Genomic DNA, 22,181 nt, shown 5'->3' with positions numbered 1-22,181 from the left:
TCAGTATCACAAGTGAGACATTTCTATACGGCCATAAAACATGATGTCACGTGATGGATGTAAGCAGATCATACCGTCATATGTGACATAAGGCACTTGAAATCCTTTCCCGCTGTTACCCTCATTGGACTTGAACTGGATCCATAGTTTGCGTGACCTTGATGTGAATGCTATAGGTCGCTCGTATGTCTGACACGTCTCATAGGTGGTTATAGATGTTGGAGAAGCTGAAAAAAATTGTTATGTTGGTTGAATCATTTTGTCTAAATATCATAACATCATTTCTGTCTTTTCTAATATCTAAGGCACTAAGTTTGTGTTCAGCAGGACCGCAATGAATTCATTGTTATCAATGCATATAGCACCATCTAGAGGCTGCGCAGAGGAACTGAAGTACAAGGACAACTTTTTCACAGCACTATTTCTGTATGGCCCCTAAAAAAGCAGAAAGCAAACCACTGGAGTTTTTCAACCATGGGTGTGTCCCCTTTAAACCCTTAGCCACTGACTGTACCCCATTTATGTGCCTCAGGGAAAAAGTGTGCTCGACAAAGTGTGCTTCACTTTACATGTCTCTGGCTGGAGGTGTGTCCCCTCCATTGCCTTAAGGAGGTTGTCTCACTTCAGCAAATGGCATTTAGCATGTAAAGAAAGTTAATACAAACGCCATTTGCTGAAGTGAGACAACCCCTTTAAGTTGTGCTCCTTTTTACATGCTTCAGACACAAGGTGTGCCCCCATTTATGTGCCTCATTCAAAGGCCTACCCAGCCCTTACATGTCTCAACCACCATTTGTGTCCCACCTTAGATGCATCAAGATGAGCCCCTGATATTCTGATGTTCCCACTCTCCCTAACGCAAAATGACACTAGTTTTGACAAGTGCTACCTCCACTGAAGAAATTTGTTACTCTACTGATGGACAAGCCGAACTGGATGGACAAATGTCTTTTTTCGGCCTTATGTACTATGTTAATGCCAGAGTCAGTGTCTGCTCAAGTCTCCTTTGGCCCTTCAGTCAGCGAACTGGCATGGGTGGCAGAGTCACACCACCACAGATCTGATTAGGATAGGCAATCACTATTGTAGGCCTTGCAAAACATCTTCATGCAATCCATGCCTAAAATAAATGACAGGTGTAAACCAAAAATGTCAATGGTTTAATAAATAATTACCGCTTTTTCTCATGACTAGCACATCTCCACACTCATCTTCAATTGGTAGAAAGATTTCTGGAACCACGATCAATATTCTTCTTTTCTGAGGGGGATTTATGTTCCAGATACACTCCACATGGGCTGGATAATCTCCAGGGTAGTTGGGAGACTCTATATAACCTGTGTAATCTCCTAATTCCCCTCCACAGTGTTGGTCTGTGAAGAAAAAGCTGCATTTTATGGACTTTTATGGAAACAGTCATGAACACGTCAGTCCAGATAATTTCCATTAATGTTGCATCTAGATAATTAGTACTGGTTACTGAGATCTCTGAGACATTGAGGCTTTGGTGTACAGGCCTCCATACATTCCTCTGATGGATCCTACACAGCCGCTTTGGGCCTCTTATACCCGTGCACACCATGCCATGATATCTGCAGCATATGGAGTAGTGTATTCCTGTATATCGAAGACTTCCACCTCAGAGGAACCAGCATTAGGTATGAGCACTCATACATAAACATACACTATATGTATGTATGTATATAAATGTGTGTGTATGTTTTTTTTTAAAATTTGCATATACTTCAGATTTTAGATTAAAGGGTTTTCCGGGAGAAATGCTCATCAATATCACTTGGGTGGAGGTCCAATCCCTGGCCCTCCCCGATCAGATGTTTAAAAAGCAATGCAGCATTCAAGTGAATGGGACTGAGCTGGGCCTAGCCATGTGACCGATGAACATAGTGTCACTGGCCTAGCAAAAGGCAGTGGCGCTGACTGGAGTACCGGAATCTCTACAACAGCCAATTTGCGGGGGTCCTTGGAGTTGGATCCCCACCGACAGAATGAAGGGTGCAGAGACAGGGAAAAGCCTCTTGGCAACACTGCAGCCCTTCCCCAGACAATGCAACTTACTTTTACAATGTGTCACATTTGTAGAGCCATCAAAGTCAGTGCTGGTATTTCCCGGGCAGGTAATACAGAAATTCTGCCCAAATTCTGGCTGATAAGTTGCTATTGGGCATCTAATACATCTGTGGGTGGAGGCATTGTAGAAATGTCCAGGAGAACAGTGAACTGGAAAGGAACAAATGGAGTAATGAACAAAATACAGAATTTACCAAAGAAAATAGTGCAGCAGATTACATTAAAGGGTCATACAGCCCCATAAAATGGTGCCTACTGGGTAAAGCTATGGTAAAGGGTGGCACCATGCACTAAATTGTAAATACATCACCCACCTTTTGTCTCACAGTCCTGGAAAGAAACTGCACTGTCATATTTTGTGATCAATCCTCCTCCACATGGAAAGCAGAGTGTGCGTCCTAGATCTGGTTGGTAAGTGCCCAGTGGGCAAGGTTTGCATGGTTTGAATCCATCAGCAGAGTAATGTCCTTGGGGACACTGCCCTAAAGGAGCAAAATAATGTTAAATGGGATTGGCTGAAATCTGAAAACTCAAGAACTGAAATTAAAGACACTGTCATTAGTAGGTGTGCCCACCATCACTTACCTCCACATTGAGACAGATTTCTTGCTCCAAGAATGCCCATGCCATCATTACTTGGACAAGGTTCACATGACAGCTGGCCTTCCATGTCCTGGTATGTTCCGGGTAGACAGGGGGCACAGTGATTGGTCTCTCCATTGTAGTATGTGCCTGCCCCACAGGTGACTGAAAAATAAGGAGCGCTGTTTTTATATTATGGTACTGATATACGGGGGCGCTTTTCTCCTAGATGATGGTGAGTGTCATCTGTATGGCCACCATGTAATAAAACATTTCCCATACTGAGGAAATGTATGTCTTGCTCCACCTGTTTGCTGGCGGTTTTGGGACCCGGATCTGCAGTGACCAGCTTACTGTCCTGGTGGCTTCCATATTAAAAGGGTTGTCTGTGATAAGACAACTGCTTTAAGGGGAGAGGCAGAGGGAGACAGATGAACTCATATTAATTGGACATCACCACCTACCACTGTGGTGGTGCCATATGTTTACTGTGCACCACAGCACATGATCACACAGGGAGCCAGAAGGCTGATAAAATGCCGATATGTGCCTTACATGTACTGGTGCCCATAGGAGTCATAGAGTCTCCATAACAAAACACACAATGAGTCAAGTGACAGATGACATCACAGGTCTTCAAAGAGGTTGGATTTTACACATGTGACATCATCATAGACATACTGGATAAAAAGTATATCTATCCGTACCACACTTTCCATCCTGCAGGACCTGCCCCGTGCTGCATGCCTCCTGGTTGTCAGTGCCTTTAGCTGGCTTCTGTGCCACTTCATAGTCTATACCCGAGAACTGGATGAAAAACTGCTGCTTGTTGATTGACTTTCTCAGAGTTTTAATGGCAGCCTGTAACTTCTGCTCCATCCTTTTCCGCACACAGTCGGCATTACACGAGTCTAAGAGGAAAACAATTCATCTACATATAGAGCCGAGCAACATTGAAAATACATCACATTTCGCATTGTTCCGGATATACAGCCTGTATTATAGTCTAGAGCTGGGTTGGTCTGACAACAAGCCACTGCCATGTAAGGCCACATACTGTGCCGGCATCCAACTAAAAAGGACATCAGGGAGGAGCATTGTGGGAAGTCTGTCTCAGCAGACCAACATTACGAGTTGTTTTAGCAATGATGATTGGCTGACAGCAAATAGCTGGACTTTCTCCTTCCAAATGTCCTCTTTAGATGGATGAAGTCCAGTAGCACTTAATGGGGGGGGGGCACATCAAGAAATGTCAGTGTTTCTGGAGGTCTCAGCACTAAAGAAACCAGAGCTCATGGGGTAAGACATTTTGTTGAACTTCCTATCATTCATCCATTTGAAAAACAGTAAAGTCAACCTCTCCTAGAGCGGAAATATACCTGATACCAGGTAACAATACATTCATCTGCACAGTAAATGTAGACTATAGGCCCAGTGTCCCTTTAATACATCTGTTCGCTATGATGCTCGTAGCATTACAAAAGTTGAGTCAAAGTATGTTTACCTGAAACCTCATCTCGCTTCACCTCCAGCTCAAATTCTGCAATAATATGAGAGACCTCTTTAGATGGAGATTTACGGCCTCTTCTTTTTTTCTTAGAGGAGTCGCATTTCAGGTTCACATATGTAACATGGCAGCTGTCTGTAAAATGATGGGTAACAATATTGGGTACAACAGGTTACACCATCGGGATGCTTCTGAAACTGGCATTGCAATCAACATGACAACAGGCAGCAATTTCCATTGGCTGCTATGGGAAAGGTGGTTGCATTGCAATAATGCACCATATGCATAACTTACCCATCAGTGACTGCTTTGAAGAGTCTCTGGTTTTGTCTTTACCCCGTGGACGCAGGTGGCACTTGGCATCTTTAATCTTGAACCGGGCTTTCTGGGTTATAGGGTGTCCTATGGGATCTATGGAAAAGTCAATGCTCTTAATAAAGTTTAAGGCTAGTGCAGTGCTCCACTGCTAAAGGGGTTAAAAATACGCTTTTATATGTAGTATGTGTGTTCCCCGTTGCTAGGTGGGGCTGTGACACCTCCCCATAGGCAGGAGTAGAGTTCAGTGTGGTATGGTGAGAAAGAAGGAAGTAAGCAGAGAAAAGCTCTGGATAGAGAACCAGCCAGAGAAAATAAAGAGTCTTTAAGATAGCCTCTGAGGGAACAAAAGAGGCATGTTTGGTGCATTCCAGTGTTAAAAGGTGGTGCATGCAACAAAGCCTGTGGAGATAACTTGTCTGCATGACTCCTCAAATCATTTGTTCAGGAGATATAAGGCTTCAGTAGCCTGGACATACGTCAGAGGCAGATGGAGGATCTGCTAATGGTTACATCCCGCAGTTCAAATCGTCGCACAACACTGTGATTACAGAGACAAAAGTAAGAGGAAGCGAGAGAGTGCAGAAAGAGATGAGTTGCACCCCTATGTCTAGATGCTTGAACTTGATGGAAAAGTGCAGTGTAGAAATATTAACTCAGAGAAACAATAACTTGGCCTGTTAACCAACTGTAGAAACGGCAACTTCTGTAAGATCTGCAGGGCCATGCATGCTGAGAACTGTGACCGTTGTGCTTGAATGCTATTTGCCAGTAAAGAACTGTTCACCTCTTATACCAGCCTCTTCACTGCCTGCACTAATACCCGCATTGTCACAGCACTGTCACAGCCTTGCACTTCATCTGGGACCATGCCTTGCACCTTGCAGTAGACCACCAACACCAAGGGGTCCCTAATCTACCAGGAGATTCCCCAAAACTCAGGGTGTGCCCTGAGGGTAGAAACCTGCACAGACCCAAGGAGCTTCAGAGTGAGCATCTACTACCACCATAAATGCTACCACCACTTCTGTCTTCCACTCCTCTCCCCTTTCCTGGGCCTGCTGTATACGTGTAATTTGTCTGTGACTTGCTGTTACATTAAAGTCACATAACCATTTTAAGCTGTGATTTGGCTGTGAGCAATTTAGGATTTGCAACATCCATTTGACCAAAAAAAGCTGCAGTTTAAGATTTAATACCCTTTAAACCTAAAAAAATTGCTAACATGTTGCAAATGATCTGAAGGAAAATAGGCAGAGCATTTCAGGTAATATGTAACAACAACATAAAATGCTAGGGCGTGCCGTCATCATCTCCCGCCTGGACTACTGCAACATTTTCTTCTGTGGCCTCCCATCCGACAGTGTTGCACACCTCCAAATCATCCCTGTAATTCTGCTGTCCAGTAAATCCACCTCTCTCCTCGTTTCTCTTCTGTTTCTCCCCTCTGTCAATCCCTTCACTAGCTCCCAATTGTACAGTGCATTCAGTAAAAAATACTAACAGCAACATTCAAGGCCCAGCACAATATGTGCACTTCTTACAGCTCTGACCTGCTCTTCCAATACATTCTCACATGTATCCTCTGATCCTCACAAGACCGCCTTCTTTGCTCCCCTCGTTTGCTCCTCACCCATCGTCTACAACATTTTTCACACGTATCCCCCTATTCACCTCTGTACCAGTCTTTCACAAAGTTAGTCCATGCTTATTGTACCCTTTTTGTGTTATATTATGTTTGAACAGCGCCCTGGATCCTTCCCATAATAATATTAATAATAAGGAAGGATGAAAACTTGGTGAAATCTTGCTCACCTATTTTGGTTGTGTGCTGCGCACAACAACCAGTTGTGCATGTAATACTCAGTGGTAGCCTCTTTCACTGGTTGGATCCCAGTGGCCCACAATTATGGCATATAGGGAAAAGCACTACTTACCCTGCTATTGAGACTAAAACAGTTAACATTCGCTAATTTCTCAGAATATTCCCAGTCCATTACTATGGGGGCTATTTTGCCTGAGCTGTTCTTAACAGCATTTAGAGATATGCTTTACAGCAGCCACTATGGGCCATAGACCCAATGGACAAGAAGAGACCTTATCTTCCTATACCTTCTATGGGAGAATTTTCTAAGCATGCTCTGCGATCTGTACAGGAAGTAGATGTGAAAGCTGTGATATCACCTATTGTGAAAGGTGGATCTTTTGCTATCTATATATAGGTGATATCTGTCATTCTAATCCTGTCTGTAATGATAAGCAAATAACTACAGTAAAGTTATCTATACAGACCAATAATCTATTATTAGGCCTAAGCTAGCGATACACATTATACTTTTGTCAGAGAACTGAGGGTTTGGCAAACACACTAATGTCTGCAGGGAGCACCCTACTCTACCCTGACCAATGAGGTCAGGGAAGACAAGGATCTGATAAAACTAATATTTTCACCCAATCCTTTTGTTCTCCGGGGAGATAAGCCACCACCAGAACAGTCTGGCAAGAACTTTCTTCTCTCTCCCTACACAGGGGGTGCTGCCATGCCTGCCGGCACTCCAGGCAGCGTACTGTGAGAGTTGTGATTCTTTAGGACCTTAGATGACGACATCACCATGTGACCAGTAACCTAGCAATATTACTGGTCACATGGCTATGAGGTCATCAAGGTCCTACCAGGAGTGTTGCTGTAGAAGTTTGCCTTAACTGTGGAGCTTTTTTTGTGAAGATTACATCAGAAAAAGGTGACAGGGGCTGTTATGCTAATATACTGTAAACTACTGTATAGTGGGGTGCTGTATACTGTGGGGGCCTGTATACTGTGGGGGGCTGTATAGTGTGGGCTGCTATACTGCTCTACTATATACTGTGGGGTACTGTATAGTGTGGGGTGTATACTGCATACTGTGTGGTGCTGTATACTATAGGGTGCTATACTGCATACTGTGGGTTGCTGTATACTATAGGGTGCTATACTGCATACTGTGGGGTGCACTGTAACACTAGGGTGAGCCGAGCCCTGGTCTCCTGCCTGCAGAGCGGTGCCCACTTCCAGCCTGAGCCCAGCTGCCCAGAGCACTGATCCTGAGCCGCTGGAGTCTTCACAACTGGAAGTATTTACAGTCATTCACTGTACTCTACCAGATGTGTGGATTTTGTGTGTGTGTGTTGTGGTGGAGGGCGTGATTGCCTGCTAAGGTGTGGGAAGGCGGGATCCAGGCGGCCCAAGTAAATTTTTGCCCAGGGTCCAATCAATATTAAAGACGGCCCTGCCGAAAGTGTATGTATATGGGGTAGCCAGAAGGCAAGATGGGAAAGATAGCTGTCGAATGTATATGGCCAGCTTTAGTGGCCAGTGTGAAAACTGCAGGATTGTATGATTTTCTTAAATATAGATATTGACATGAAAAAATAATAATAACATCTCAAAAATGTATTTAAAAATATGTTTAACATAAAAAACATGATATAAACAATCGGCCATGTTCTGATGATACATTGCCTTTAAGTTTGCTACTAAAGGCTTGTACATAAAAGTGTTAGGACTGGGTTAAATGTGATACTGAGGCAGAGGAGTGAAAACTGCCCATGATTCAGGTTGTCACACCAAAGACAGGGCCATGACTGAAAAGCTATAATGTGTCAAATATACCTGCACCAGTTTTAAAAAAAAAAAAGATTATTGGATAAATATGACCCATTGGCCCAGATTTACTATTAGACGGGTTAAACATTTACACAGGGAGTCTTTAAATGGGCCAGAATCATCACAGTTGCTCAGGCCGTATGATAAATCTGGTGCGTGTATGGAGTGTCTGTCTAAAGAATTTAAGACAACATTTAGTTGTCTAATATTTTATTAAAGATTTTTATGGTGTATTTTAGCACAAGTCACATTTAGGCCACACGCCCTCCCAGTAATCCACACCCCTTTTAACTAAGTTACAGTCCCTTGTTAAAGGCAGCAAAAATGTCTAATACACAGCTTTTTTTGCTCCAAAAATCTATAGCATATAACACAAAGATATATAACTATATATTAACATGGTAGGTGATTGAATATTGACATTGTTGGATCACCTACCTGAGCATGTTGGTAGTGTTGAGTTGCGCTTCAGGGCCGCCTTGCTCTGCTGCACAGGCATGCCACAGCTCAGCAAATAACTGTTCTCAGACTCTAGGGATAGAAAACAACATTAGCATGGTAGTACTCTCAATGCTGCACATTACAGGACTAGTCCATTCTGCTTCATTACAGATCTTAAAGGGGTATTCCAGTGCTTAAAAAAAATATATAAAAATATATATAAAAGGTCTTCCCCCAGGCTACACATGTAAAAAATAACAGAACTTTTACTCATCTCACCTGTCATTTTTTACAGAATGTGCAGCCCAGGGGAAAGTTTTCTTTTTTTGCACTGGAATACCCCTTTAAAGCTCAAGGCTGCTCAGGACCATTAAAGAGTAAAACCAGCTTCGCAAGTATTTTTTTTTATTATTCCATAGCTACAAAATTGAATTCGTTTTCCAGAAGTTTGCTATTGGCAGTCTAACCTCAGGATAGGTCATCAATATCTGATCGGTGGGGTTCCAATTCCTGGCACCCCCGTCGATCAGCTGTTTGAAGAGGCTGCAATGTTCCAGTGAGTGCCGCAGCCTCTTCCTAGGCCAGTGACGTCACATCCATCAGTCATATGGCTAATGTGTGGCTTAGGCCTGTGCTGCAATACCAAGCATAGCCACTATGCAACATACAGCGCTGCGCTTGGTATGCTGTTTATAGACCACAGCGATCACAAGAGCGCTGCGGACTCTTGAAATAGCTGATTAGCGAGGGTGCCGGGTGTCGGACTCCCTTCGATCAGATACTGATGACTAGGGATGAGCGAATCGACTTCGGATGCTTCACCTGAAGTCGATTTGCATATAACTTTGTTGTAATATTGTACGGCTCTGTATGCATTGGCTCCGATGAGCCAAAGTTATTACTTAATTTTGTGTAATAACTTTGTGAATTATTACTGTAAAAAACCTTGATACCGAACTCAGGTTCAGTTCCAAGGTACCACTTAGAACCGAACCAGTAATAACTAATTTACGAAGTTATTACACAAAGTCTCACAAGCCAATACATTCTAATACTGTACGGAGCTCCCGCATCCGAAGTCGATTCGCTCATCCCTACTGATGACCTATGCAGCTCTGGTTATTAAAGCAGCCTTTTCCTCTACAGCCAGGATTGGAGGTAGCTCCAAGCCAAACTGCTAACACAGAGTCTGTGACTACAACATGATCAAAGGAGATTTCCCCCTCTGATCCCAGGGATCTGATCGGGAGCTGCATAAACCCTCTGTAGTCAGTTCTGGGACCTAGAAAGGACTGTAAATTCAGTAATCCTGCTGTTAGGGCACACTAGTGTTGGCCTAACCACAACATGTGCCATAGAGATACAAAGCATAGTGTATTAGCATAAACAAGAGTAAGATACTTTTGTAAGACAGTTATTCCTTAATGAGAAAAAAAATGGAAAAATATTTGCTAAATTAAATAAAACTTGCCAAAAAATAATAAAAAAGCTATTATTTTTCATAATATGCATTTTAATTTTGCACAAAAAAACTCCACTTATTAAATATCCACAATACTGAAAAAGCCTGAACAGCTCAGTTAATTAATGTGAAACGTGCACAGCGTAAACAATACAATTTAAAAAAACGCGATGTCAAAAGTTGCTTATTCTATATATTTGCAATGCAATAAAAGGGTATACAAATTACAAAGTAATTTATATGTACCCTCAAACTGCACCAAAAGTGCAATATCTCTCATATAAAACTAGGCCTTAGGGTCCGCAAATTGCAAATCCGCAAAACACAGATACCAGCTGTGTGCATTCCGCATTTTGTGGAACGGAACGTCCGGGCAATAATAGAATAGTCCTTTCCTTATCTGTAATGTGGTCAAGAATAGTGTGTATATAATGTTGTATATTTTTATGGATGCCACAGAACGGACATGAGGATGCATCTTTTGCAGCCTCATTGAAGTAAACGGGTCCACATCTGTATGTATGTATTCACCCTATGTATTTTGCGTTACGCAAAACGCATACCCGCAAAAATTACGGAAGACGTCTGTGTTGTATCCGTTTTTTTTTTGCGGACATGTCCTATCTATTTTGTGGGACTGTGGAACTGACCTATGGATGAATGGTATGTGTGAATGGGGCGTTATACACCCCAAGTCATAAATTACAGTAGTGAATGTATTTTTACAAGAGGTAGGGTGATATGGAACAGAGTATGATACCATCTGTAACCATGGAGATACAAAGAATGCTGTAGAAAAGAGAACATGTGTAATCACTGCGGCCAATGACTGGCTGGGCAGCATTCACAGCCATTACCTAACATGTCAGCACCGGAGTTGGTCACAGCAGGGACCCAGGCACCAAAGAAACAGCATTGGCAGGGAATCAGGGAGGTGAGTATAAGCTCTTTTATTTTTTAAAGCATTTGCAGCCCATGGTCAAGCTTTTTTATTCTGCTGGAATACCCCTTTAACAGCTGCCTTAAGCCATCAGCATGATTCTCAGCCCACAAAACTGTAGCTGTCATCTCATACTGCTGAGTCCATATCTCCCAGTATTATACGTGTGGTCCCTATTGCAGCCAGCGTAGTGGGGTAGGGCTTCTGCCGCAGTCAGTTGCTTTACAGACTGAGAGAGAATAGATAACCTATAGAATTCTTCATACATTTCTCAAAGTTTTGATTGAAATATGAGACAGGATAGGTTTAGAAGAGATAAGGAAATTAATGGAGGAATCTTTGGGATTTTTCACATTTTGTGTATGCGTTACAGAAATACTGCATCCTGATAAACTGGCAGCATAGGCAGAACATGGCAGATGAATTAAAATTTTGGTAAATGTAAAGTAATGCACCTAGACCACAGTAATTCTATCACTGGATACACATGAAATGTACTAAAACTGTAGATAAGAGAACAAGAGAAGGGTCTGGCTCCTCTGGTTATAACTGATCTACGCAGCAGTACTCAATGTCAAGCAGGAGCTGCAAAAGCAAGTACTATTTTAGGGCATTCAGACAATGTGGTTGAGGTCTGGTAGATAACCACATATGTGGTTCTGCAATGCCATAACTGGGCGCGTAGTATTTACAGGTGAAATGGTGAAACCTACAGTATATAAAAAAACAAAACAAGAGTCGAGTTACTGTAAAACAAAACCACCGCAAACTGCGGTAAAAGCGCACAACATTTGATTTGATTTCTGATGAGGTTATCAACCACATGTCAATCAGAAGGGTTGATTGGGGATGTGGAGATGGGGAGATGAATAATCATTTTAAATGCGACTTTTAATATTAAAATAAAAAAAGTCCCAAAAGACATTTTTTTACGCTGCCCTCGCCAATTTTTTAACAAACTTATCTTCATTTACGCAAATGAAGCCAGAAATCTACGGCAGCTCTGAGCAGTTGTAGATTTCCGTTTAGATGCACAGACAGGCACATCCTCCGGCAGCGCAGAGTTTATCTAGACCGGAGCAGAAAGCGCCAGTCTTGTTAAATCTCCCCCATGCTGGGTGGGAAATGGGGCATGAAATGTGATATAAAAACTGCCTTTTTTTTTAACTTTTTTTTATTTATTTTTTATAAAAGGTCGCATATAGGTCTTAGTTTGTGACTTTTTAACACCACTTTTTTGGCACAGGGAGATGATAAATCTCCCCTATAGGAAATAGAACAATCCTTTGTAAAAGCACATCTTCAATACTGGATTCAGTTTCGCCCCACCTTATACTGGACAGCTGGAGACTGTTCAAAGACATGCAACTAGATCATTAAATGGGGTGGAAGATCTCGCTTAGGATCCATTCACACGACCGTATCCATTTTTGCAGAGAACAAATTGCAGACCCGCAAAACACTGATACCATCCATGTGCGTTCCGCATTTTTGCAGATAGGAATGTCCTGCCCTATGATAGAAATGCCTATTCTTGTCTGTAAAATGGACAAGAATGGAACATGTTCTATCTTTTTTGCGGGGCCGCGGAACGAAAGTACGGATGCAGGCAGCACACAGTTTCCTGTCCGCATCTTGGGTCCGTATCCAATCCACAAAAGAACAGATGCTAAAAGAATAATACGGTTGTGTGAATGGGCTCTTATAATGAGATGCTTGGTCAACTGAAACAAGGATTTTAGAAAGAACAGGGGCACAGTGTTTACTTGTAGAAGAAAGGCATTTTGGATATCAGTATACGGAGGGGTTCTTGATGGGCATGTCTTTATGTCAACCTATGAAACTACGCTCCTTTTATTAAATACCTTGTCCAATTTACAAACCTGGTACAAAAAGAGTGTTGGCCGAGCAGGACAAGAAGCAGCTATCTATCCCTGCTGATTTACTGCAGATGAGCTGAGCTTTTGGGGTCGGTTTGTGGCTGGGGATGCATTTTGCCGTCTCTAGGAAAAAAGAGAAAACCATAAGACATAACTGGTCAAGATATACAAGAGAGGTCAATGTGTATCGCCAATATCGCCAAAATGTATGAGCTCACCAATACAGTCCCTCTTATTCCAATGCAGCTTCTTCCCAGAAGGACAAGCACAGTCATAGCTTCCCAGAGTGTTTATGCAGGCTGCGTCACAGCTGCCATTATTTATGCTGCATTCATCAGTGTCTGCACAAAGGAAACATGACTTCATTACACATAAGACACAATGAAAAATGGCAACAACCTAAATAAAATGCATGGATACAGTACTTAAAGGGCAGGTCCACATTTGAATATCATCACAGTGGTTTTCTTATCCTGTATTGATTTCGAGTTGCAGGCTGTATTATACTCCAGAGCTGCACTCACAGTTCTGCTGGATACTATTAGAAACAGTGAACAAGCTTGTTGTCAGACACACCACCTCCTAACAGGTCACCTGGTCTCCTATAGTTCAGTCACTGTTTCCTACATCAGAATAACATATCGGTAATACCATAGAGGGAACCCGATAAATAAAAAAAAATAAAAAAACCTTGACAGAATTCAAAACGGAAACCTTTAGGCCTCTTTCACACGAGCGAGTATTCCGTGCGGGAGGTGAACGCATTGCACCCAAACTGAATACCGACCCATTCATTTCTATGGGGCTGTGCACATGAGCAGTGATTTTCACGCATCACTTGTACGTTGCGAGAAAATCGCAGCATGCTCCTCTTTGTGCATTTTTCACGTAACGCAGGCCCCATAGAAATGAATGGGGTTGCGTGAAAATCGCAATCATCCGCAAGCAAGTGCAGATGCGGTGCGATTTTCACGCACGGTTGCTAGGAGACGATCGGGATGGAGACCCGATCATTATTATTTTCCCTTATAACATGGTTATAAGGGAAAATAATAGCATTCTGAATACAGAATGGAAAAGGAACTAGGAATTTTAATAAACAGCAAACTAAGCTGCAAAAACCAGTGTCAGGCAGCTGCTGCCAAGGCCAATAAGATAATTGGTTGCATCAAAAGGGGCATAGATGCCTGTGATGAAAACATATTCCTACTACTTTACAAATCATTAGTCAGACCACACATGGAGTACTGTGTACAGTTCTGGGCTCCAGTGAACAAGGCAGACATAGCAGAGCTGGAGAGGGTCCAGAGGAGGGCAACTAAAGTAATAACTGGAATGGGGCAACTACAGTACCCTGAAAGATTATCAAAATTAGGGTTATTCACGTTAGAAAAAAGACGACTGAGGGGAGATCTAATTACTATGTATAAATATATCAGGGGTCAGTACAGAGATCTATCCCATCATCTATTTATCCCCAGGACTGTGACTGTGACGAGGGGACATCCTCTGCGTCTGGAGGAAAGAAGGTTTGTACACAAACATAGAAGAGGATTCTTTACGGTAAGAGCAGTGAGACTATGGAACTCTCTGCCTGAGGAGGTGGTGATGGTGAGTACAATAAAGGAATTCAAGAGGGGCCTGGATGTGTTTCTGGAGTGAAATAATATTACAGGCTATAGCTACTAGAGAGGGGTCGTTGATCCAGGGAGATATTCTGATTGCCTGATTGGAGTCGGGAAGGAATTTTTTATTCCCCTAAAGTGAGGAAAATTGGCTTCTACCTCACAGGTTTTTTTTGCCTTCCTCTGGATCAACTTGCAGGATGACAGGCCGAACTGGATGGACAAATGTCTTTTTTCGGCCTTATGTACTATGTTACTATGTTACTAGAATGCATTGTAAAACATCGCTGGAGGGGTTAAAAAATAAATAAATAATATATTAACTCACCTTAGTCCACTTGATCGCGTAGCCAGCATCTCCTTCTGTCTTCATCTGATCTCTGTGCAGCAACAGGACCTTTGGTGACGTCATTCCGGTCATCACATGATCCATCACATGATCTTTTACCCATGGTGATAGATCATGTGATGACCGGAATGACGTCACAGAAGGAGATGCCGGCTACGCGATCAAGTGGACTAAGGTGAGTTAAAAAAAAATTTAACCCCTCCAGCGATGTTTTACTATGCATTTTGTATTCAGGATGCTATTATTTTCCCTTATAACCATGTTATAAGGGAAAATAATACAATCTACAGAACACCGATCCCAAGCCCGAACTTCTGTGAAGAAGTTCGGGTTTGGGTACCAAACACGCGCGATTTTTCTCACGCGAGTGCAAAACGCATTACAATGTTTTGCACTCGTGCGGAAAAATCGCGGGTGTTCCCGTAACGCACCCGCACATTTTCCCGCAACGCCCGTGTGAAAGAGGCCTAAAGGTTTCCGTTTTGAATTCCATCTTATGAATTTCATTATTTTCCGTCTGTTATAACGGAAAGCAATAACGGAATTCATAATGGTGATGTGAATCTGCCCTTAATCAAATAAATATATTTTTATATTTTATTTTTTTATGAATGAAAATGGGGGGAAATGTGTGGATGTGTGTGTACGTCGTCTGCTATACTTTTGCTAAAACTAGTAACTATAGCTATAGCTTTTTAACTTTTTTTATTTCACTTATTATTTTTTTATTTTATTAAAGGAAAAAAACTGCAGGGTCACAAATTATTTTACAGCCAGCAGGGAGCACGTTCACATCAAAAAGAAAGTTCCCCTGCCGTCTTTTTCACTTTACACGGCAATGGATCGTTGTAGCACCCCGCTACAACGATGACACTCAGAGAGACCACTTTACCTGGCCTCAGGGATCCTTACTGTGATTGCAGCTATCTAATGACAGCATGGTCACAGAGATCTACATTTCTCTGGGGCGCAGGCAGATCGCAACATAACCTGACACTTTTATACATTGGGTTACAGATAACAGTTTACCGCCACAATGTATATAGCCATGCGGCAGAAAGCAAAAATTTTAATAAAAGAGAATCAAAATGTCATGTTTACCTCAAAATGGTACCCATAAAAGCTACAGTCAATTCCACAAAAAACAAGACCTCACATAACCGACTCAATGGAAAATAAAATGTTATGAATGATAGAATATGGTGATGCAAAACAGATTTTTAATAATGTTCAGCAAATAAAGTTGATTAGTTCAAACATTTCATTTTAACGCTGTAAAACAATCAAAAAGCCATGTGTATATAAAGATGGTACTAATAAAAACTACAGGTTGCCCCATGAAAAACAAGCCCTCGCACAACTCACACAAAAAAGGGAAGTATTTCCAGACTTGGAAGAAATTATATAACCATTTGTGGGGTGCTTTGTTTTCCTTTTACCCCTTGAAAAAATAAAAAAAAATAAAGGCTGAAGCAACATACTACTGAAAAAAAAATTACTTTTTCATTTTCACAGTCCAATGTTAATAAATTCTATTAAACATCTGTGGATTTAAAACCATCTCTACACCCCTAGTTGAATTCCATGGGGTCATCTCTTGGGGGTTTCCACTGTAGTGGTATGTCAGGGGTGTTGTAAATGGTTGTGTTGTAAATTGTGTTGTACATGGCGCCCAAACCCATTTCAACAAGATCTATGTTTCAAAAGCCAAGTAGCGCTCCTTCCCTTCTGAGGCCTGCCACTTTGCCAAAAAGCAGTTAAGGACCACGTATGGGGTACTGCAGTACTTGGGAGAAATTACATAACAATTTGGTGATTTTTCATCTGTTAACTTTAATTTTCACAATATAATTCTAACAAATTCAATTAATCACTTGTGTGGTCAAAATGCTCACTACTAATGCTCACTACTAATTTAGATAAATTCCTTGAGGGGTGTAGTTCCCAAAATTGTATCCTTTGGTATGCTATTATATTGCACCACCTCAAGGCCTCTACAAACCTGAATTGGTGCCTGAGAAACATCCTAAAAAGCCTGAAAGTCTACAAGGTGCACCTTCATATCTGAGTATTTCAGTCAAGTTGCATTCTAGGGCCAATAAAAAAAATTTAAAGCAGAATTAGTATAATAAATATTGAGGTTTATTTCTTTTTTTTATTACTTGCTGCTTAAAAAAAGAAAAATCTGTAAATTTAGCTATTTTTTAAATTTTGGATTTCTTTTAATAAAGAAATAAAAAAGCTGCCAGGTCATAAACACTAATAGCTAAATTCCTATCAGGCTAAATACACACAACAGTTGTTTTTTGCGGTCTGCAAATAGCGGATCCGTGTTCCTGTTTTACTTTTTTTTTACATCCACATCCGTTCCGTTTGTCCGCAAATTTTGTTGGTTGTGTTTCCGTGTGTCTTCAGGTTTTTTTTTGTGGTCCGCAAAAAAAAACTGAAGGCTGTAATTCTTGAAATGTAATATATACCGGTTTTCCAGCAACCATCCGCAAAAAAAACGGATGCAGATGACATACGGATGGCTTCCGTTGGTCATCCGCATTTTTTTGCAGACCCATTGACTTCAATGGGTCCGCAAAACATTTATAGCGGACAAGAATAGGACATGCAATACTTTTTTTGTGGACGGGAAACACGGACAGCGGAAGTGGAAAAGAAATGGTTGACTACACCGCAATTTTAACGGCTCCATAGAAATGCATGGGTAACCATCCAATCAGTCAAAAAAAACGAACGGACGCAGAGAAAAACAACTGTCGTGTGCATGTAGCCTCAGTCTGATAAGAATATGGCTTAAATGAGTGTTTATTAGCTTTCAGGAGTTCAGAGATAAGGGCTTCACGTCGAGCTTTTAGAGCAGCTCCTCAAAAGATTCCGTGTACACAGAAACTAATGGTCTGCAGATACACTGAAAATGAAGACTCTTAAACAAAAAAATGATGAAAATGTTTACTAACCACTGATTGAAAAAATTATTTTTAGCCCAAAAATAATAAAATGTAACGATAAAAAATAGCCCCTGAAGGTGTTCAACACTTTTTTTTAAAGAGCATCTATTAGCATGATCAACCCTATTAAACCAAACATATTGCCTGGTAGGGTTGATCATGCTGATTAAAAATGATATCTTGCTTTTGTGTTTAGCTTGTACGAATATATCATTGCTTTTATATTTATGCAAATTAGTTTGTTGGAGCACTAAGGGACTGGTTAAAGATAAGAGCACCGCTATAGCCACATCCTGTTGCTCAATACACTCCCTCCTCCCTTTTGATTGACAGGGCAAGACATCTTCACAAGCAGCAGATGTAGAGCACAGGCTCCAAGTCTGTGAGCCACAGTGCAGTCGCCAGAAGACAGGGGAAGACAAGATGCCTTGCTGGTAATCCAATGGGGGAAGGGGGGGGGGGAGTATACTTGGCACTGGGGCATAGCTGTAGCGGTGCTCCTACCAACTTGCATAAATATAAAAATAATATAAAAGTAATCTCTGTAGCAGTACAAGCAACAAACAAAATAAAAATATAGTTTTAATCAGAATGATCAACCGTACCAGGCAGTATGCCTGGTTTAATAGGGTTGATCATGCTGACAGGTGCTCTTTAAATGTTTAAAAGGCGGGTACAAGTGGCACATTCTCTGTGGCCTCTATGCAACTGGAAAACAAAGGGACAGTATCCTCCCTGGTCATGCTGCTTCTATCTATCTATCTATCTATCTATCTATCTATCTATCTATCTATCTATCTATCTATCTAATATGGTTCACCTATATATCTATTAAATGCAATGACCCTTACAGTAGTTCATATAACCTATCTATACAGAGGAGGGAAGGGCTGTGGCAAAATTCAAACTGACCCAAACATTTAAAAACGGGGATCCTCCTAATAAGTATAATACATGGTAGAACTTGAGATACAGGAAAAGGATAAGTAACATGACACCTCTGGTAAGAATAGTGATTACAGCTCTGGAGTAAAATGCAGGATTATTTACAGATAATTAATGCAATGTATTTTCAAGTGTCTAAACGTTTTATGTAAATGATATCTATATATAAACTGTAATATAAATTCCACTGCAGTACACACATCTGCAGAAACTATAGGTTTCTTTCGCTTCTTGCAGTATTCTCCTTAGTTTATCAGGCAGGCTGACATACTTTATTTGAGTACATGTAGCAGCGTGCACTGAGGTGGTCACAGGAAGTCCTACAAGTAGATTCTATCTCAATACCACACTGGCTTGTGGTCACCAGTGCCCTTCCTCCAGAGTGTAAAAGAATCAAGACAAGGAGTCTTTGAAGAGACGTCATGCTTCATAGACCATTGAATATTTATGCTTTACAAATTCCTACTGAGAAAAGTAACCCCATAAAATGGTCGCCTCCAGAGTACTCCGGTTCTGTCACAGATCTTTGGGAGCAATACAGCAGTGCCAGTAAGTATAACAACTAGGGTTTATCACTTTATGCAGTGAGAGCAATTTGCTCCTCTTATCAGTAATGCCATGCTACAGTTGATGGCTGGTGACCCTAAAATAATGAGGAGGTTCACAAAGACCAGTTCTTGCCTGTAGTCAGCAAACAGTTGTGAAAATGAACCTGCCGCTCAGATGAATGAGACATTTATTTTTGCTCATTGTTTAGTCTGCTAATAAGTTGAAGCCAGTACGTGTCATATACCACATGAGCAGGGTCAAGGATGTAATACTGTGTGTATTAGGCTGTCTTCTTGGGGCTTGTTTAGTCTGTCAAATTCATTACCGTTTCAGATGTTTCTTGTCCAAAACCTGTCACTGACAGCTTACAAATAAGAACTGTAAAAATAGAAATTCCTACGTCAGCCTTGTTCAGACATGATCCTATATGTCCAGATAGATGCTATATGAGGGGGACAGGGTCCCTAAACAATACTAATGGCCTTCCTTAGGGCTCGGCTACCTTCCTTTACATATTACATATCATATAAGGTTTATATTGATTTGATTATATGATGAACCTCCCTCCGAACAACTACTCTGCAACCCCCACCCCTAGTCCAGAACACCCACGACTGCCATACAACTCTCCACCCACAGTCATGCAAAAATATGAAAATAAAATGCTTAATAGCGCTGAACAGGAGGAGTCTTACTTTAAGAAGTTTACTTTAGTGCCCCATACAGTAGTTATTCTCTCATAGTGCCCCACAGAGTAGAGTGCTCACTTACTGCCCCCTCATAGTAATTATGCTTCCTCAGTGCCCCACAAGGTAGTCATGCTCCCTCAATGCCCCTACACAGTAGTTATTCACCCTTAGTGCCCTCTTTACAGTAAAATGTTCCCCACACATCTGTTATGCCCCCTTAGTGCCCCCACACATCAGTTATGCCCCCAATAGTGCCCCCACACAGTAGTTCTTACCCCTCAGTGCCCCTTCACTATAGATTTCCCCACTTAATGTCCCCTTCACAGTAGGCAGGCCTCCTTAGTGCCCGCCCACAGTAGTCATGCCCCCTTAGTGCCCCACATTGTAAAATGCCCCTTTAGTGCCCAAACACAGTTGAATGTCTCAGTGCCCCCACACAGTAGTTTTTCCCCTTAGTGCCCCCTTTACAGTGGCATGTTGCCTTAGCGCCCCACACATCAGTGATGGCCCCCTTAGTGCCCCTATACAGTAAATTCCCTCTAGTGCCCCCTTCACAGAAGAATGCCCCCTTAGTGCTCCCACACAGTAGTGAAGCCTCTGTGGTGTTTATAAAATAAAAAAGTAATACTCATCTAGCCCTGCTCCCCCGATGAACGGAACACATCATGCACTCCGTCAGCAGCAGCCGCCACAATGTGGTGAGATCATTAGGCCTGCTGAGCAGGAGAGAGCACAGGCCGGGGGATGATGTTGGCCCAGGTGCTCTCCTACACAGCCCAGCAGGCACGATGATGTCACTGTATTGCGCCTGCTGGGTAAAGTACAGGCTGGGGAATGAGTCCCGGGCCCTAAAGGATTACAGACACAGCTGTCAGAGTCCAGATATTGTGTCTTCTATTACAGTCTGTGCCTCGCCTGCCAATACACACACACAGTAATCATTACTGTGTGTGTACTGGCAGGTGAGGCCCAAGCCTGAGAGCCCAGGGACCCCTGCAGCTGCGGGCCCCACATCAGCTGCTACAGCAATAGTTCCACCCCTGATAATGAGCTTGTTCCAATGAATTTGTAATAAATTACCTATTTATTCATTCAGACATTTTTATGAAATTTATTTTAATCAAGTGCCTCATTCTGTCCCTTTGTTCCTTGCTTCCCCATTGTTTTCTTGTTATATTTCACACCTTCTATGCAAATAAAAAACGAGAGAAAAGCAGCATTCTGATAAAAATGCATATATTTATTGGGGGCTCACAATGTAGTGTAAATTCCAAATCAACCTATGAGTACTAGTGTTAACTATCAAATCACCATCCTGCCCATGACATTTATGGCATATATTTATTTGACTGTAATACCCCTTTGTGCCCTCTGACATACATGTACATCACAGGTGAAGAGTACTACACAGCTCACATCTACCTACATTGGAATCTAACGAATGAGCACTTCCATTGTGGCAAAGGGAGTGGTGAGCATAACACTCCTAGCACTGGCTTTACTCACTGCTCTGTGGTCCTCTTCTGCGGACACCAGTGCTGCACTGTGCCCTGACAGCGTACAGGGCATAATGTGCGTAGGCGCAGCGCCAGCACCCGGACAGTGCTGAGGCAGGAACGCAGCTCAGGGAGTGGCCAGAGGACAAGAGAAGAGGTGAGTATTTTATTTTTCATCTGCTCTGAGGTTTGCATTTAGGGGATGGTGTGGAGAGGGTTATAGGAGGCGACAGGGTCTGAATGAATTTGGGGTTGAATCTGCGATCTGAATGAATTTGAAGTCGGATCTGGGGCCTGAATGAATTTAGGGTTGGATCTGAAGTCTGTATGGATTTAGGGCCTGATCTGGGGTCTGTATGGATTTGGAATCTAAACTGAGGTCTGTACAGATTTGAGGTCTGATCTGGGGTCTGTATGACTGTCGGCTGATCTGGGGGTCTAAATTCATTTTGGAGAAAGACACAGATTTGCACTGTTCTTCAATATCCTCTGGATAGGTCATAAGTATCTAATCGGTAGGGGTGCGATCAGTGGGGAGCCAACACCCGGGATCTCCGCCAATCAGCTTTTTGAGAAGGTACCAGTGGTCGCACTAGCGTTGTGGCCTTTTCACAGATTTGCCTAAGCTGTGTGACGTCACCTTTATCACCACATGGCCTAGGTGCATTGAAGTGAATTGGACTGAGCTGCTACCGTGAGCACTCGTGCCTTCT

At 42.1% G+C, this 22,181-nt stretch overlaps 1 protein-coding gene across 4 annotated transcripts in view; it reads right to left on the bottom strand.

Moving 5' to 3' along the window:
• Positions 1-22,181, bottom strand: part of SCUBE1 (signal peptide, CUB domain and EGF like domain containing 1) — a 322,190-nt gene that overhangs the window by 7,125 nt on the left and 292,884 nt on the right. For all 4 annotated transcript variants that reach the window (XM_040439175.1, XM_040439177.1, XM_040439176.1 and 1 more), the window contains 11 exons: positions 13,077-13,199; positions 12,862-12,981; positions 8,574-8,666; positions 4,472-4,588; positions 4,175-4,312; positions 3,378-3,581; positions 2,674-2,835; positions 2,403-2,570; positions 2,077-2,238; positions 1,176-1,373; positions 75-227 (listed from right to left, as the gene is read on the bottom strand). In XM_040439175.1, the coding sequence (XP_040295109.1) occupies positions 75-227; positions 1,176-1,373; positions 2,077-2,238; positions 2,403-2,570; positions 2,674-2,835; positions 3,378-3,581; positions 4,175-4,312; positions 4,472-4,588; positions 8,574-8,666; positions 12,862-12,981; positions 13,077-13,199 (1,638 nt within the window). The remainder of the gene's footprint in view (positions 1-74; positions 228-1,175; positions 1,374-2,076; positions 2,239-2,402; positions 2,571-2,673; positions 2,836-3,377; positions 3,582-4,174; positions 4,313-4,471; positions 4,589-8,573; positions 8,667-12,861; positions 12,982-13,076; positions 13,200-22,181) is intronic.

The sequence above is a fragment of the Bufo bufo genome, chromosome 1, assembly GCF_905171765.1.
Source record: "Bufo bufo chromosome 1, aBufBuf1.1, whole genome shotgun sequence".
Classification (NCBI taxonomy): Eukaryota; Metazoa; Chordata; class Amphibia; order Anura; family Bufonidae; genus Bufo; species Bufo bufo.
The sequence above is the reverse complement of the archived record's forward strand: the minus strand, read 5'-3'. Positions and strand labels throughout refer to the sequence as shown.